Genomic DNA, 18243 nt, shown 5'->3' on the forward strand with positions numbered 1-18243 from the left:
GCCGGTCCAGCGTTCTCTCCAGCTCCTCTCTGCCTGCCTTACCACCGTGTTTCGGCTCGCGCGAAGGCCCCTGCCACCCAGTCTATTTTTGGCTCGCTTACCACAGCTGATCGGAGCTAAATTTAGCCCGAGGTTATGCCTCATGGTTCGGCCTGCTCCGTGCAGCAGCGTGCACACCCGCCTCTCAAGAGCCGGCATCTGTGCAGACTTTGTCTCAGGAAGTGAAGGGACCTCGGGGAGGTCCGCTGAGGGGAATCCCGTGGCAGCAGCAGTTCTTCGCGGCGCCCAGAGCCTGAGTAGCTTACAGCTCAACCGCAGCCACCTGATCCGTTCCTGCTTAGTGCAGGGTTGGAGGCCATTTTGAAAACGTTCAGGGATGCAGAGAGAGCCGTGATGGAGGCACGGAGATCCCCGCCACCTCTCTCCTCGTGACCGGGGCCCTCTGGGGGGGCAGGTCGTAGGAGGATCGGGCTGATACTTCGGATGGTGATCCTGAGGGGCCTCAGATGGGTCTTCTTTGTAGTTCTCCTTGGACTTGGTGACGTTTTTTCACAAGATGTTCAAGGCACGGAGAGTGTCCAAACGCAAGAGGGGCAAGGTCTCTGAGGTTCCCTCCTCCCGTAAGCATCCCAAGTCCCTGCCGGAGGGGGGACATACTAAGTCTAAGCGCTCTCTCAGAACCGTGGCAGGTCCGGATGATCTTCGTTGGATCTATCTGATGGAGGAGACCTTCCCCGCAAGACCTATAGGGGGTAGATGCAGGCCAGGATGGTCAGCCCCTGGTGCCCAAGCAGGGAGGTGCTTCTGCGGTGGACGGTGATGATCCCAAGGTGGTGCGCTTGTTCCTTTTTTTTTTTTTTTTAATTTATATTTTTATTAGGTTTAAACAGATTACAATCAAGAAAACACTTCTTGTTTGAAACAAAATACAAATATATAATCAGATATCCAGGAAATATGACATTATGACATACACTTTTTTGTATCATCACTCAGAGTCCACAATCAGAGATCTAAGTTTTTATACCTCAGGAATCTTTGCCTAAACAAAAAGAATTTAAGGAAAAATAGAAACTATTACACTGTTGATATATATCATCTCTAACGAACCTTTATATCATTCAATACCCAAATCAATAGGAGAGGAACTTCCTGGCAATAAGCTTTTCCCAACCAAAAAGGCTGTAAGCTGATTTGGGTGGAAAAATACATAGGATAATCCTTGATACTTGACTAAGCATTTACAGGGAAATTTCAATAAAAACATCGCACCAATTTCCAAAACTCTTGATCTTAAATTTAGAAAAAGCTTTCTTCTCTTTTGAGTAATCTTGGACAGATCAGGAAATACATTTACCTTATAACCCATAAACAGCTCAGATCTATTTCTAAAGAACATTTTTAATGACCATTCTTTATCTGCTTCCATTAAGAAGGATACTACTAAAGTAGCTGGTGTAATTTGATCTTTCTGGGATGTTTCTAATAACTCAGTTAAATTTAATTGTAACTGGACATCAGGAATTATATCTTTATCTGATTTTCCCCCTTCTTCTTTACTAGATTTGGTAACTGGTATGTAATATATCCTAGAAGTAACTGGGAAGGCCTGTTCTGGAACCTTAAGAACCTCTAACATATATTTTTTCCACATCTCTTTAGGAGATATCAATAAACTTTTAGGAAAATTGATAAATCGTAGATTTTTCCCTCTCAAAGTGTTTTCTATATTCTCTAACTTATTTGTCAGAGTTTGATTTTCTTTTATTATTGCACTTTGTACCAATTTATTACTTTCTATTTCAACTTTCATTTTAGCAATATTCTCCTTTTCCAAATTCATTTCTTTTTCAACAGGTGCGCTTGTTCCAGAGAGATGAATTGGGTCCGCTTATCCCGAATATTCTGGAAGAGCTCGGAATTGAAATCCCGCAGGAGGATTCGTGTATGGGAGCGGTGGATCCCGTGACGTTAGGTCTAAGAAGTCCGGCTTGCTCTTTTCCCTTTCATATGTCAGTCACTGACCTCTTGTTCCGGGAGAGGGACACTCCGGATCTAGGTTTGAAAGTCAGCCGCGCTATGGATAAGTTGTACCCACCACTGGAGGATGCGCTGGAGCTGCTCAGGGTACCCAAGGTGTATGCAGCAGTCTCTGCAGTCACTACAAAAACCACCATCCCATTCACGGGAGCGAAGGCCCTAAAAGATTTGCAGGACCAAAAGTTGGAGGTACAGCTTTAAAAGATATTTGAGACCCTCCGCCCTGGGAGTGCGGGCGGCCATGTACAGCAGTTTTGCTCTGCGTGCGAGCCTGCGTTGGGTGCAGCACTTACAATCTGTGGCATCCCTTTCAGAAGTGGACGCGGCTCAGGCTAGTCGTTTGGAGGCGGCGGTGGCTTACAGTGCGGACGCACTTTGATCTGCGCACGTCAGAAAGAACAGTGGTCTCCGCCGTTTCGGCCCGTAGGCTTCTTTGGTTCAGAAATTGGTTGGTGGATGTCTCCTTAAACTCAGCTGAGTTCCTTGCCTTTCAAGGGAAAGCTGCTCTTCGGCCAACAGTTGGAGGAGAGAATAAGGTTCACAAGCTACCAGAGGACAGGTCCAGGAGTAGAGGCTCTTTTCCTCAGAGGTCCAGATTCCAGGGGAATCGTCGTTTTCGGGCCTCACAGTCTTCTGGATCCTCCTCTCGTCAGGCTCCCAGCTGGGACTGATTCGGCACGGTCCAGTCTTCTTTGGTGGCTGTGTCCAGATTACGACGGGGTGTGAATTTGGAAATTCCCTCCTGGATAGTGGTAACCACCGATGCCAGCTTCTCCGGGTGGGGAGCAGTTTGTCGAGGAACAGCAGTGCAAGGTCAGTGGATGAGGTCTGAGTCTTCTTGATCGATCAATCGGTTGGAGACCAGAGCAGGTCGGTTGGCGCTACAGGTCCTCCTTCCCTTAATAGAGGGGAGATCAGTGCGGATTCTCTCCGACAATGCGACGATGGTGGCTTACATCAATCGTTAGCGCGGAACTCGGAGTCGTCCGGTGGCAACGGAGGCTCAACTTTTAATCAGCCGGGCAAAACAGCACCTGTACAGGATAGCAGCCTCTCACATTGCCGGAGTGGACAATGTGCAGGTCTATTTTCTCAACCACCACCAGTTGGATCCAGGAGAGTGGGAACACGCCAACGAGGCTTTCTGTCTCCTGTGCAACCAATGGTTCGGGCCCGCGATGGACTTGTTGGTGACGTATCGCAATGCCAAAGCTCCTCAATTTTTTCAGTCGTCGAAGAGAGCCAGGAGCGGAAGGTGTAGACGCTCTGGTGCTTCCCCGGCCAAAGAACATTCTGTTGTACGTCTTTCCCCCATGGCCGTTGGTTGGCAAGGTTCTACGCCGCATCGAGGCTCATTCGGGCAAGGTGATACTCGTCGCGCCAGAGTGGCCAAGGCGCCTGTGGTTTGCAGACCTTCTCAATCTGGAGATAGACGGCCCGGTGAGATTTCATCTGTCTTTGAGTCTGCTGCGACAAGGCTCCGTTTTTTTCACAGAGGTAGATCGCTTTTGTCTAGCGGCATGGCTTTTGAAAAGCGGAGATTGAGAAATAAGGGTTACTCGGAGGAGGTGATTAATACGCTTTTGCAGTCCCATAAAACTTCTACCTCCATAGCCTACGTCAGAGTTTGGGTATTTTCGAGGACTGGTGCCTGAACCACACGGTGGAGCCGTCCAAGGCTACTTTTCCAGATGTTCTGGCCTTTCTGCAGGCAGGTCTGGTAAAAGGTCTAGCCTTCAATTCCCTACGAGTTCAGGTTGCAGCCCTTGGTAGTTTTCGTGGAAAGGTACAAGGCCTCGCTCTAGCATCTCGTCCGGATGTGGTTCATTTTCTGCATGGCGTTAAACATCTTCGTCCTCCGATTCGGAACCCATGTCCTTCGTGGAAACTCAACCTGGTTCTCCGTGCCCTTTTGTAATGCGCTTTTCGAGCGGTGACGCGGGCAACCTTGAAAGATCTGACGTTGAAGGTCGTTTTCCTCGTGGCTATCGTATTGGCGCGGTGTGTTTCGGAGCTACAGGCCTTATCTTGTCAGGAGCCCTTCTTAAGGATTTCTAACAAAGAAGTTTCTTTACGAACGGTTCCCTCCTTTCTTCTGAAAGTAGTGTCCTCTTTTCATTTGAATCAGACGGTGGCGCTCCCATCCTTGGAGGGCCTAGATCTTTCTACTTCCGAGTCTAGGGAGTTAAGACAGTTGGACGTCAGACGCGTGCTGATACGTTATTTGGAGGTCACGAACGGTTTCTGTCTTTCGGACCATCTGTTTGTCCTATGTAGTGATCACAGGAAGGGTCAGAAAACTTCAAGGACCACCATTGCACGCTGGCTGAAAGGAAGCTATTGCTTCGGCTTACCTAGTTCAGGGCCGTCAAATTCCAGTCGGTCTCCAGGCTCATTCTACTAGATCGCAGGCGACTTCGTGGGCGGAATGTCAGCTGGTGTCGCCACAGGAGATTTGTCAAGCAACTATGTGGAAATCTCCGCACACATTTGCTAGGCATTACCATCTAGATGTCCGGGCCCCAGAGCCCGGTTCTTTCGGGGCCAGTGTTCTCCGAGCGGGACTCTCTGTCCCACCCTGGTTAGGGAAGCTTTGGTACATCCCAGGAGTCTTGATTGATCCGGGTATGTACAGGGAAAGGAAAATTGGCCCTTACCTGCTAATTTTCGTTCCTGTAGTACCACTGATCAGTCCAGAGTCCACTCGGCTGGTTGATGTTCATATTCTGCAGATTTATTCAATGCATTTTGATATTGTGTGCCCACCTTCAAAGGGTAGGAGAATGGGCATGTTTTCGTTCATGTTACCAGTTTTTCATTCCCTCTGCTCTTGGGGGGGGGGGGGGGCGGGATTTTGGTTGTACTAGTTTACTTTTCTCTACTTGGGTACAGTGTAATACTGACAGACTCTAGGTGGCACCTCAGGGGTATAGGACGGAGTCCGTTAAAACTTCTCTGTCTCCATCTGCTGGAGGGGAGGCAAAACCCCAGGAGTCTGGACTGATCCGTGGTACTACAGGAATGAAAATTAGCAGGTAAGGATCAATTTTCCTTTCCCCGTTCCGGCACAGGTATTGCATGTGAGAGAGGTGCATGCAGTGCCTATCTATCCCATTTATATTCATTGTGGATATCCTGAACACCCAACTAGCTAGGTGTGTTCTTTCGACTTGACAGAAGGACGGAATTAGATGTTCATTTTTGGTTAATTGTTTTGCAGGAGTTTTGAATATTTATTGAGGTTTTATGGGGTATTATTATGTTTTAATGTATTTCTTTTATTATGTTATTTTCATTGTAAACTACTTTGATGTTGTATCTACAATTAGGTTATCAAATAAAGCAACTAACTACTTACAGTCTGCCAGCCAGATCCAGCTGCTAGTTTAATTCTTTCACAGCAGCCTAATCCTAATAGCTACCCAGAATAGCATTATGTACTTGTAATGTTTCTTGGTCCAAAAGATCCTTCAGACAATAAGTATTCAGTATTTCATTTTGCTCCTCAGCACAAGGGACTCAAGTAAGTGTCAGGATTTGAATAGAAGAACAGATTAGCTTTGATTAGAGGCTTAGGGTCTCAGCAATGTTCTGCAAATTGACTGGCATCTTCTTCCTACTCCTTCCAGCTCAATCAAAACCAGACTCTATTGGACTGTGGTGATAACTGTGGTGTTTTCCCCTCTGACATTGCAGGGGCCATAAAGCATGACTTTCTATAACCTGATGACCATGGATCCTGCGTATGGCCACAAAGTGTCACTAATATGTAGTGGTTGTGATTCTCTTTGCCGCCACAATATCTCCAGCTCAGGAATCAAATCCAGGTCTCTCACATGACAGCCACTGGGGCACATAGCTCAGCTCTTTTTAACATTTGAATAAAGGCTGGGCATCCATCTATTTTAATGCAAAACAGTTATTCATGGTATTTGGCATCTTCTCATACTGCATCATAAATATCTCCCCTCTCCTCCTTACTGTATCACCTTCTAAAGAAGAAATCTTAATCTTAGGAAGTACAGTTACCACAAACTTCTAACCTAAAAAGCAACTACTTTGGCATCCAGATTCTTCTACAGTTAGGAACGCCTCAGCCTTTTGATAGTTTCAGAAAACCATCCTATCTCTTTACTAGCAAGGTAAACTAGATATATGGTCTCCAGATCTTCAGAAATCTAGATCAGAATGCCCAATCCACAGTGAGAGCCTTAAGGCATTGCACTATAATGCATTTCTTAGCCATTAGTAATTTCCTTTTAATGGATGTGTGTCACTGGGACAGATGTGTGAAGGTCTTTTTTGCACATCACCTCTGTAGGAATACTGTTCCTTTGTCTATTGCTTGTAGGAGCCTGCAGTACATATTCTTTCCACGTGTTGGTGCCCACTTCCTGGTGATGCTCCTTTCAGGTGAAGGGAAAGAGACGACTTGGCAAAGTAATGGCCCCTGTGTGATAATGCATGTGCCATCCTGCTGGTGATTGGTTGTGTGTGATGTGTAGATTCCTGAGTGTGATGTGTAGATTCCTGAGTGTCAGGAAGCAGGTCACAGGGAGTCACCTTTGTATAGTTTTGTTGTTCTCTTCAAATGTTAAGAATTGATTGGGGATAGAAGTCTTGTGGATGGGATACAATATTTGTGATAGAGCTGGGGTGGGGAATGTCTGAAGGTCCCTGGAAAGCAGCTCTGTATCTTATGATCTTGAAAGACTGACATTCTTTGGCTGGAATATAGTTTTTATATAATTCCACTTTTTTTTTTATAGGAAAGAAAACACACACTGTACTTCCTACAGCCTCACTACGTTGAAAGCTGCTTTCCAGTTGCTTTCAAGTGCTCGGGACCCTGAAATTGAGTTCTATGCATTAACAGAGACAGATTTTGTCTTCCCTGAGAAAGAAGATCAACCTGCTGCATCTTCCAGGATCAAGAGGCAGAGAGAGGAGAGCGCTGCTGCAGGGGTCTCTGCAAGCCCAGAGCTCCAGAGGAGGAGGAAATGTTTGACAGTAAACCACCTGCTGCTGGATACAGATAGCAGATGCAGCGAGAGGACTGCAAATCCCAGCTCTCCCCTTCAGGGAAAGGGTGGTACCCCCAAAGCCACTGCTCCAGCACTGCAGAACAAGAATGGGCATACCAGGAGGGGCGAGGGGTAAGATTTCTACAGCACAGCCAGGCCGCTATGTGCCCTCTCTTTGCAGCTTCTGCTCTAATGAATGCTTTTTGTTTCACTCTGTGTGGCTCTCATGCTGGTTCTCTGTTTAATCTAGCAGCCATCCTGGTTTTGTTTTCTATAGTTTTTCTAATATTGAATCTTATATTTCCTAGCTTGCAGCCAGATTGACTCAGGACCAGTGGGTTATGTGCTCCCCTGCTAACAGATGGAGACTGAGTCAGGTTTCAAAGCTGACATCACCCTAGATATACCCCTGCAGTGACCTCAGCCATTTAGTATCTCTCCATCTCCTAGCAGATGTGGATGTGCTATCCTCACACCAGCAGCGATGTTTAGTGGGAATGCAGCGCTAGTTAGAAGAAATTTAAATTTACCTCTAAATTGGGAGAAAGACTGAGCCCCACTCTCCTGCGGTGATACCTAAGGCTCCCTGCCCCAGTTGAGAATTCCTGAGGTAATTTCTGACATCCCTCAGAGGTGTGCCTTCGTCTGGTAGCCGGTTCCCGGCATGGACTTTGTTGCTGAAGCAGCTGAAAGGCAGCAGGTGCAGGAAGCTGAGTGTGGCAGTGACAGCCTAAGCCCTCTCCCCCCACAGCCGGAGATCGTCTCTGTACTCAGCTGGTAAGCATTGAGCCCAGTTAAGTAGAGAAGACCTCCTATTCAGAGACGTGGAAGGGCTCCAGTAAGTCTTTCCTCCGGTCTCCTTGCTCGGCGTGCCGTACCGACGACATTCCCAATAGAGCAGGGGAAGTGGGTTTTCGAGCGGGTTGGGCGGTCCCATTCTTCAGGCTCGGTGGGCACTCCATGTGGCTGGATGCGGCGCCATCTTGGTGCAGTCCGGTGCAGCGCCATTTTCGCCCTTGTCCGTCTTTATGCGCGGTGTGGGCTGGCCCTTTGTGCTCCTAACGCATGTATAAGTGCGAGCACACCTGTGCGCATAACCAAGCGCATAAGCACTCGCTTACATTAGTGCACAACTGGACGCTTAGACTTACACTCGTCGAGGCAGGTTTGTGCTCGCTTGAGAAATGCTAACCGGCTGAACGCACAAGCTACAGAGTACTGTGGCTTCGGCAACTAGGAAGCACAAGCAACACTCCCTTTGTGCTGCCTGCCATATTAGGGCTGCCCAGTCTGATCTAGAATCCTTCTTGTGTCAGTACTGTGAGGAAGCCCAGGGAGGACTGGACTCTCAGAGCTTTTCCAAGTCTGGCCCCTCCCAGTCGGAGGATGGGTCAGCCACGACCTTATCTGGTAGCTCCACGGACCTGAGCAATTCAGGGGCTGCGTCCTCACCAGGAGAGGGCAGTTCAGCAGCCCCTACCCCAGTTCCTCCTGGGCTAAGTATGGACCCAGCGACCTTCTCTTGGTTGGAATTCTTTCAGGGCCTTCAAGCCTTTGTTCAGGTGCAGTCAGCTACTGTCCCTGCCTAGTCTGAGCCCCAGCTGGAAAGGTCTCACCCTCCCAGCCCTATCAGAATGCCTTGGGAGATGCCTTGCCTCGCCAAGGGTATCCTTGACAGGGACCCAGACACCACGGATCAGCAAGGGGATGTGGACTCATTGGAGGATGGGGAAATCCCTTCAGGCCTGGAGCCATACTGGACCATGCTACAGTTTTTCCATAGAGGTTTGGTCGGAACCAAAGAAGAATCCCATCCTGGTGTCTCTACAGAAAGCCTCTTGCTATTTCCCAATGCTGGAAGCCATCCAGGAATTGATTGACCTGGAATGGGATGCCCTGGAAGCCAGTTTTAAAGGAGGTCGGACCTTGGAGGCCTTGTACCCTCTAGACCCGGTGGCCAAAGAATGCCTGTGTTTCCCGAAAGTGGACGCCCTGGTCTGTGCCGTCTTGAAGTGAATGACTATCTCAGAAGGAGGAGTGGCCTTGAAGGATGCTCATGATAGGCGTTTGGAATCCATTCTTAACCAAGCCTTTGACGCGATAGCAATGACACTGCAGATCGCTTCCTGTTGTGCCCTGGTGGCTCGTTCGTGTCTGCTTATTTATTTTTTATTTATTTTAAAGTATTTATATACCATTTTTTAAAATGTAAGTTTTATCAAAACGGGTTACAAAAAGTATAAAATAAACTAGATTAGAAAATAAATTGAAAAGAATAAAAATACACAAATTAGTATATAAACAATAAAGTACCATATTTTCCGGCATATAAGATGACCCCCAACTTTTCCAGTTAAAATATAGAGTTTGGGATATACTCGCCGTATAAGACTACCCTTCTGTGTCACTACATAACCATACTGTATGTGGTACCCAGTATACAACAACCAGCCAATCACGGCAAGCGATGTACCTTACCGGCGATTGGCTGGTCGTTGTATACAAATCCTGCTTGGATTGGTCAGCTCTCCCTGCTTGCCCAGCCCTCCCTGTCTCCAAGACTATCAGAGCAGTAACGCATCCCTCTGGCCCACCCTTGTATCGTATCCTATTACCGGTACCTCCTCTGCCTTTCAGATCTCGCTCCTGAGGACTGCAGTGAAGCGGTGCAGACGTGCATGTGCGAGATCTGAGAGGCAGAGAAGGAGGTACCGGTAATAGAGATGTGAATCGGAACCGGAATCGGTTCTGATTCCGGTACCGATTCACATCGTGGGTTTTTTTTTTTTTCGTCCGGCCCGATCGGGTTTTTTTTTTTATCGGCTGCACCCGAGCTGATAAACAAAAAACCCACCCCAACCCTTTAAAACTAATCTCTCAGCTTCCCCCACCCTCCTGACCCCCCCAAGACCTGCCAAATTAATTAAATACAACCCCCCACCCTCCTGACCCCTCCAAAACCTGCCAAATTAATTAAATACAACCCCCCACCCTCCTGACCCCTCCAAGGCCTGCCAAATTAATTAAATACAACCCCCCACCCTCCTGACCCCTCCAAAACCTGCCAAATTAATTAAATACAACCCCCCACCCTCCTGACCCCTCCAAAACCTGCCAAATTAATTAAATACAACCCCCCACCCTCCTGACCCCTCCAAAACCTACCAAATTAATTAAATACAACCGCTGCCATTGGTCGACCCCAGTGACATAGTAAGGGCAAAGGGCCGTCGGCGCCATTTTGATTGCTGGCAGCCGACGGCCCAAGTACAGGAGATCGCTCCTGGACCCCTGCTGGACCACCAGGGACTTTTGGCAGGTCTTGGGGGGGTCAGGAGGGTGGGGGGTTTTGTTAGATTTTTATTTTTTTTTTATATTCGCTCCATAAGACGCAGACATTTTTCCCCCCACTTTTGGGGAAAAAAGTGCGTCTTATGGAGCAAAAAATACGGTAATTATTCGCCCTATAAGACGACCCCCGGCGTATAAGACGACCCCCGACTTTTGAGAAGATTTTCAGGGGTTAAAAACTCGTCTTATACGCCGGAAAATACGGTAACTAATTTTACAAAAAGAATGTCTTCTCGAGAGAGAGAGTCAGATAGCTTCGGGACGCATCTCAGAGAGGCGATCAAGCCCACTGCGGCCTTCCAAGCGGATGCAAGCTTGGACCTACTGCGTACCTCGGCCAGAAGACAGCTATGGTTGCGAAACTGGTCAGCGGATGCGACCTCTAAGGCAAACCTCACAAAGATGCCCTTTAAGGGATCCCTCCTATTCGGAAGCGAATTGGAAAAGCTAGCCAGTAAGTGGGGTGAATCTCCAGTGCCTTGGCTACCAGAAGATAAGAAAAAGAAGTCACAGCGCCCCTTGCCCATGAGAGGTCAGGCCAGGGGCTCCCAACGCTTCCGGCCCTACAGAAACTCATTTCAGACAACTCTGCCCTCGGGAAGGTCTCAGTCCTTTTGGAGCCAATAACCGAAAAGAGGAATGGGTTTGGGCTCAGGTTGAACTCTAACTTCTCAATGAAGTTTGGCCGACCCATCCATGGGACGAGGAGATGGGGACCGACTGTATCCCTCTTCTATCAGCAGTGGGTTGAGATCATGTTGTTCAAATGGGTTCTGGACATCATACAAGAAGGTTACGCTCTGGAATTTCGCAGCATCCCTCGGGACATGGTCATGATGTCACCTTACCACTCCCAGCACAAAAAACTGGCAATGGAATCCATGTTGATAAGGCTCCTCAGTCTAAGGGCTGTAACCCCGGTACCTACACCCTAAGTAAATATGGGGCGTTATGCCATCTATTTCTTTTTTTTTTTTTTTTTTTTTTTTTGTGAATAGTATTTTATTAATCATCAAAAGCATTATACAAAATCCAACTGTCACAAAACTTTTCAGATGATAAATTTTTTATACATATACTGCATGATATGTGAACCATATATAAACATTAAGGTTATATAGGAATGCATAAATCTTGTATCTTTAATTGTCCATCAGGTTGTCCACTTTGAAGGTATATAGAATAATAGTGGGTTTCTGGGAGTTACTATATCAACAGATGGTTAAACTAAATCATACGTCAGGAGATGATCCTTTTCTCCACTTTTGGTACGGGAGCCAGATCTCGTAGAACTTAGTAATTTTATGATGTTTGCGTGCAATAAGTTTGTAAAGCTCGCACATCTGATCTACTTTAGCTGTAAGCATGCTGGTGGATGGTGCCTCAGAGCTTTTCCAATGTACTGCTATCACACATCTAGCAACTATTAAGATTTGATGTGCCAATAACCAGTCAGTTTTAGGGCAGTCCAGGGGTACATTCAGTAATGCAGTTTCGGGAGATAAGGCCATGTTTATATTCAGAAATTTCTGTAATAGCTTTTTGACTGTCTCCCAAAAGCATGCAATCACGGGGCATTCCTACCACATGTGAAAGTACGTACCTCTACTACCGCAACTCCGCAAGCATTCATCTGTACTGTGAAGCCTTGCTTGATGTAATTTATCCAGTGTGTAATACCAGTGAAGCAACACTTTATAGCTGTTTTCAATGAGCGACACTGACACAGCGCTCCGTTTTGTATTAATAAAAATTAAGTCTCATGTGTCGGTCTCTAATTCCTTTCCTAAATCACCCTCCCAAACTGTCACGTAATTGGGTTTGTGTTGGGATCAGTATTAAAAAAAAAAAAAAAAAAAAGCGTAAATCTTAGAAATGGTCCCTTTTATTCGGTCAGCCTGTTTGCACCATCTTTCCAGTTGGGTTTTCCTTTGAATAGATCCTCCCTAATGACCCTAGAGTGAAGGAAATGACAAATTTTGGGTGTAGGAGTCAAATCACCGTCTCTCCATCTTGGAGAGACGGTATCTATCTTTAAGAGTCTGGAAGGTAAGAGTGCCCTCCCTCTCCCAAACTTTGCCCATCGTCAATATATTATTTTGCTTCCATGTTTTGAATCCTGAGGATTCAAAATAGGGAATAGGGAAGAACTGAAAAAGTGCTGCCTGTCTCCCACCAATTTAATTCGCCACTTTTTCCATACTCTCATAGTGGTTTCAAAGGTTGGAGGTACTGTACTCTCTGATATCCAGGTATTTTGCGGCTGCCAGGTTGTTGGCCATAATGGCATTTTGCCTACCATAGTTTGTTCAATATCCACCCAACGTTTCTGCTCTCCTAATTTGTTCCAATCTATGATCGCCCTGAGTTGTGCTGCCACAAAATACCATCCTAAATGTGGGACTCCCAATCCTCCTCGTAATTTGTGTCTGTATAGAATATCTCTCGCCACTCTGGGGGTGGGCTTCCTTTTCCAAATGAAAGCAAACAGCTTCTTTTGCCAACATTTAAGTGCAGCAGTAGATATATGAATTGGAAGTGTCTGAAATAGATAAAGGAATTTTGGGAGAACACTCATTTTGGCTGTCGCTATTCTACCCATCCAGATTATCTGAATTTTGGCCCATTTTTCTGTCAGTAAAGATTTTAGAGGTGAGTGGTGTATAATTTAAATGAAATAATTCCTCAACTCTATTACTAATTAGAACACCTATATATTTTATGAGTGGTCCATTTAAAAGGAAATCTCTGCTTTAACCCAGCTATTTGTTCGGGGCGTAAGGAGACATTTAGAATCTCCGATTTATCAAGGTTCAGTTTAAAGCAGAGGCTGAACTGAATTCCGCTAATATGTCCACTGCTCTTGCCAGCGAATGTAGCAGGTTTGATAATGTAAATAAGATGTCGTCGGCAAGTAATGACATTTTATAATCTACACCGCCTACCTGTGATGGACGTGGAGGAGCGAATTTGCATCTTCTAAAAATAATGCGAATTTGCATCTTCTAAAAATAATGCAAATAATAGCGGCTATAATGGGTATCCCTACCTTATTCCTCTGTCTATGGGAAATGTATTCAGAATATGCTACGTTTACTTTGACACAAGCTTGGGGAGAATCATATAATTTAGATAACCATCTCATGAAGAAAAGGCCAAAGTTCATTTTCTCCATAGAGTGAAATAAGTATGATCAGTGAATCATGTCGAACGCTTTTTCTGCGTCTACCGACAGTAAGACTGCTGGGATGTTTTTCTGTTTGACCCACCATATCAGATCTATGATCTTGAGGATGTTGTCCGCTGCCATCCTACCCGGGATAAATCCGGTTTGGTCGGGATGTATTAATTTGGCCATCACTTTGAGGAGGGTGGCTAAGATTTTGGACAGAATCTTTAAATCGATGTTAATTAGGGAAATGGGGCGGTATGAGTCGCACTCTATTGGGTCCCTGCCTGGTTTTGCAAGATTGTGATTCCTGCTACATTTGATCCTGGAAACAGTGAGGCTCCATTACAAAGGGAGTTAAAGAGCTCCAGTAAAGTGGCCGATATTTCGGGAGTAAATTTTTTATAAAATTGAGCCGTGAAGCCATCTAACTCTGGCGCCTTATTGACTTTAAATTCTGTAATCACTTGTATATCTTCACTCATGGAAATTTCTTGTTCCAGGTTTTGTCTCTCCTCCTCAGTGATAGTGGGTAATATAGTCTGATCTAAAAACTCTTGTATCCTGTTCTCTTGAACCGCATCGTCTTTCGCATATAATGTGTCGTAAAAGTGTTTGGAAGCGTTGATGTATTTCCTTGACCGACACTAATAAAGATCTGTCATCCCCATATATTCTAGTGATTTGAGATTGGGCTATGCGGCGTTTTAGCCGTTGGGCGAGAAGCCTGCTAGCCTTATTCCCCCATTCGAAGTGATCTTGTCTTGTGATATTTAATTGATATGAGATGGCATCAAATATTAAAGCTAATCACCAAAGCCCAAATTCAACGTAATCCGAGGACCAAATATTCACACCACAGCACATTATGTCTCTCAGTAATCTATTTATTAATCTATTCCACCGGTAATATCTTATATATTATTTCTTATTTTTTTATTTATTTTCATTTATATTTTTGTAGGACCTTCAAGAATTCAGAATGTACAAAACATCCTGTTTTTACTCATAAGTCCTATTTTATTTTATTCATCATTTTCGTTCTTCACTTAAAAATCCAGAGATTTACCATAGTTTCAGAAACTTTTGTACTATACTGAAGATCCCACATTCAAGCAGTCTCTGTTTATAAAACCCACATTTGGAATAACTCAAAATTTCATGAAGACTGAATGTAGAACGCCACTTATCTCAGTATTCAGTTTTACCACCCCGACCTGGATCCAAGTTTCGATATCTGCCTCAGGGGGGTCTCTATTGCTTTTTTAAGATTCTTCTTCCCATCTAGAACTTCAGACTGCTCGATCAAACTTTTACCGCGGTACTTCACTGGCGTTTCTTTTCCCTTTAAAGATGGCGTCGGGACCGGCTCTTAAATCTTCAAGAACCGGAAGTTCTTTCAAACTCTCAACACACTGGGAGCCTATCCAACTTCATTTATTTTAATTCCTCACAAAACTAGCCAAAACTAGAATCTTAAAAAAGCAATAGAGACCCCTTGAGGCAGATATCAAAACTTGGATCCAGGTCGGGGTAGTAAAACTGAATACTGAGATAAATGGCGTTTTACATTCAGTCTTCATGAAATTTTGAGTTATTCCAAATGTGGGTTTTATAAACAGAGACTGCTTGAATGTGGGATCTTCGGTATAGTACAAAAGTTTTTGAAACTATGGTAAATCTCTGGATTTTTAAGTGAAGAATGGAAATGATGAATAAAATAAAATTGGACTTGTGAGTAAAAACAGGATGTTTTGTACATTCTGAGTACTTGAAGGTCCTATAAAAATATAAATCAAAAAATAAATAATATATAAGATATTAGCGGTGGAATAGATTAATAAATAGATTACTGAGAGACATAGTGTGCTGTGGGATCAAATGTTAAAGAACATAATTTGGGCCCGTGCTTGTTGAATTGCTGGAGAACAAGATCAGAAGGCCCAATTTTATGTGCTGCCTCTAGGGAAGCGATTTTGGTCATCAGTTTTATTTTCTGAGCTGTACTAATCTTTTTTTTTTTTTTTTTTTTTTTTTTTTTATATGCTCCTTGGGATATAAATCTGCCCCTTGGGACTGCCTTAAGGCATTCCCAATATGGTGGATTCCATAAAGCAGCCTCATTTGTTTTTTCATACTCTGTAATCTCTGTTTTTAGTGAGTTACAGAAAGTCTCATCTTCTAGTAGCATATCATTTAATTTCCAAAATTTCCTCCCTACATCCATGTCAGTCACCTGCAATTTTAACCAGACCGGAGCATGATCAGACCACATCATCTGGCCTATGTCAGTTCCAATAGTTTTCTGGCAAAGGATTTTATCTATGAGGATGAAATCAATCCGGGAATAAGATTTATGGGGGTTGGAGTAAAAAGTTTAGTTTTCCTAGCGTGTAGCAGATGGACTCAGGACCAATGGGTATAGTGTACTCCTGTTAGCAGTTGGAGACGGATCAGATTTCAATCTGACATCAGCCCCTAGTACATATACCCCTGCAGGAAGTGCAGCTCTTCAGTATTTTCCGTCTCCATAGCAGTTAGGGACTATCTGCACGCTCTCACAGCGTTAGAACCAAATTCAAAGAAGAAAATCCAAATTTAAAGAAGAAACCTAACTGAAGACGAGCCCCGCTCTCCTGCGGTGATACCTTTGGGTCCCTCCCCCAGTTGAGATTCCCGAGGTGATTTCCGTGGTCCCTCGGAGGTAAGCCTCGGTCCGGCGGCCGAATCGCGGCGAGGACCTAGCCCCCGATCCTCGGGCCCGGCTGAGAGGCAGCGGGTGCACCCTCGAGCGTGTTGGTGAAGGTATTTGCCCTCTCCCCCCGCAGCCGGAGACCACCCGGGATGAAACCGGGAAGCGCCGAAGACAAGGTAAGGTAGAAATCTTCTGCTTGAATCCGGTCTCCGAGGATCGAGGAGGAGCACAGGTCACCAGCCGGGACCAGTGCCACTGGGTTGATCCGCCCTAGCAGGGCCAGGCCCCGGCTATTTCCGAGGGTCTACCCACAGGGAGACCCTCTGAGGGGGTCACCATATTGCCCACGTGCTCGCCGTCACCATCTTGGCCCTATTCGCCGCACCGTTCGAGAGCGCACAATTCAAACTAGGCTCACAAAGCACTTGTGTGCATAAACTTACACGCACATAAAACCTTGCGCGCATAAGTTGCGCACACAGAGCTGGGCGCATATCTACGGCTGAACGCACAGCGACGCGCACAACTACACGCTCATCTTAAGCGCACCAGAGCGCTTAAGAGTTTACGCGCCGACAGCCATGGCACCTCCAGAAACAGGGATAAAGGCTCAAGGCCTCTGCCCAGCATGCCACATCAGAGCTGCACAAAGCAAGGAGGCCGACGCCCTGTGCATGCAGTGCGAAGAGGCCCTGGGAGACCCAGTCCAGGGCCAGTCCCACCCAGGGTCGAGTTCTAGCTCCTCAGGGGGTACCCCGGACCTAGCCAGGGGGACCCCCCCACAGACGGGGACCCCCAAGAAACCAGCGCCCCTCAGCTTTGACCCAGCGTCGATCTCCTGGGTGGAGTTCTTCAAGGGGATTCACGCCTTTGTTCAAATGCAAACTGAACCTCAGGCTGACCAGCCACATGCTCCACAGGAGGACCCTCATGCCCCAGGCCCTCCTAGGGCGTGTAAGTGGGGCTTCTGGGTAGTGGAAGCCTAGGCACAGGCTTCCACTACCCAGAAGCCCCACCTATGGGGACTCGGACATCTCTGAGGAGGAAGCCGAACCCTTAGAAGAGGGGGAGTTCCCCCCGGGGACAGAGCCTCACCGAACCATGAGACGCTTCTTCACAAAGGACGAGCTCCCGGACCTGGTCAACCAATGCCTGACGGAGCTCGCTATCCCGGGCCCAGGGACTTCGGGTGATCCTAAACTGAACCCCCTGCTAGAGGGTCTTCGACAGACTTCTCGCCATTTCCCTCTGTTACAAGCAGCACAGCAGCTGATTGACCTGGAATGGAGTGCTCCGGAGTCCACATTCAAAGGGGGACGAGCCTTGGCAGCCCTGTACCCCCTGGACCCGGCAACCAAAGATCTTCTTGCATGCCCAAGAGTTGATGCCATGGTCTGCGCGGTCTCCAAGTGCACCACCATCCCGGTGGAGGGAGGAGCTGCACTCAAGAATGCACATGACCGGCGCTGGAGTCCATCCTCAAACAGGCATTTGACGTTGCCACTATGTCTCTACAAATTGCGGCCTGCTGCACCGTGGTGACACGTGCCTGCTTATCACAAACCAGGAACACCCCGGGAGAAGACATGGAACCAACAGTATCATTCCTCGCGGACGCTGCCTCCGACCTAGTACGCACCGCGGCCAGAGGAGTGTCCTCTGCGGTGGAGGCCAGGAGGCAACTCTGGCTCCGAAGCTGGTTGGCCGACGCATCTTCCAAAACGCGCATCACAAGGATGCCCTTCAAAGGATCCCTTCTGTTCGGCAGCGAACTAGAGAAACTGGCTGACAAATGGGGCGAGTCCCCAGTGCTGTGCCTACCGGAGGATAAGACGAAGAGAAACCAGCGACCCTTCCTCAGGTCCTCCAGGGGCAGAAGTTCACAGCGCTTCAATCCTTACAGGAGCAACTATCAAGCCCCCTGCCCTACGGGCAGGAACCAGTCCTTTCGGACCAAGCACAAC

The 18243-nt window shown here is 46.6% G+C and overlaps 1 protein-coding gene across 2 annotated transcripts in view; it reads left to right on the top strand.

Moving 5' to 3' along the window:
- The window catches only part of TERF2 (telomeric repeat binding factor 2), a 240998-nt gene that overhangs the window by 150741 nt on the left and 72014 nt on the right, over nt 1-18243 (top strand). For both annotated transcript variants that reach the window (XM_029608308.1, XM_029608309.1), the window contains exon 7: nt 6810-7196. In XM_029608308.1, the coding sequence (XP_029464168.1) occupies nt 6810-7196 (387 nt within the window). The remainder of the gene's footprint in view (nt 1-6809; nt 7197-18243) is intronic.

Source organism: Rhinatrema bivittatum, chromosome 7, assembly GCF_901001135.1.
Source record: "Rhinatrema bivittatum chromosome 7, aRhiBiv1.1, whole genome shotgun sequence".
NCBI lineage: Eukaryota > Metazoa > Chordata > Amphibia > Gymnophiona > Rhinatrematidae > Rhinatrema > Rhinatrema bivittatum.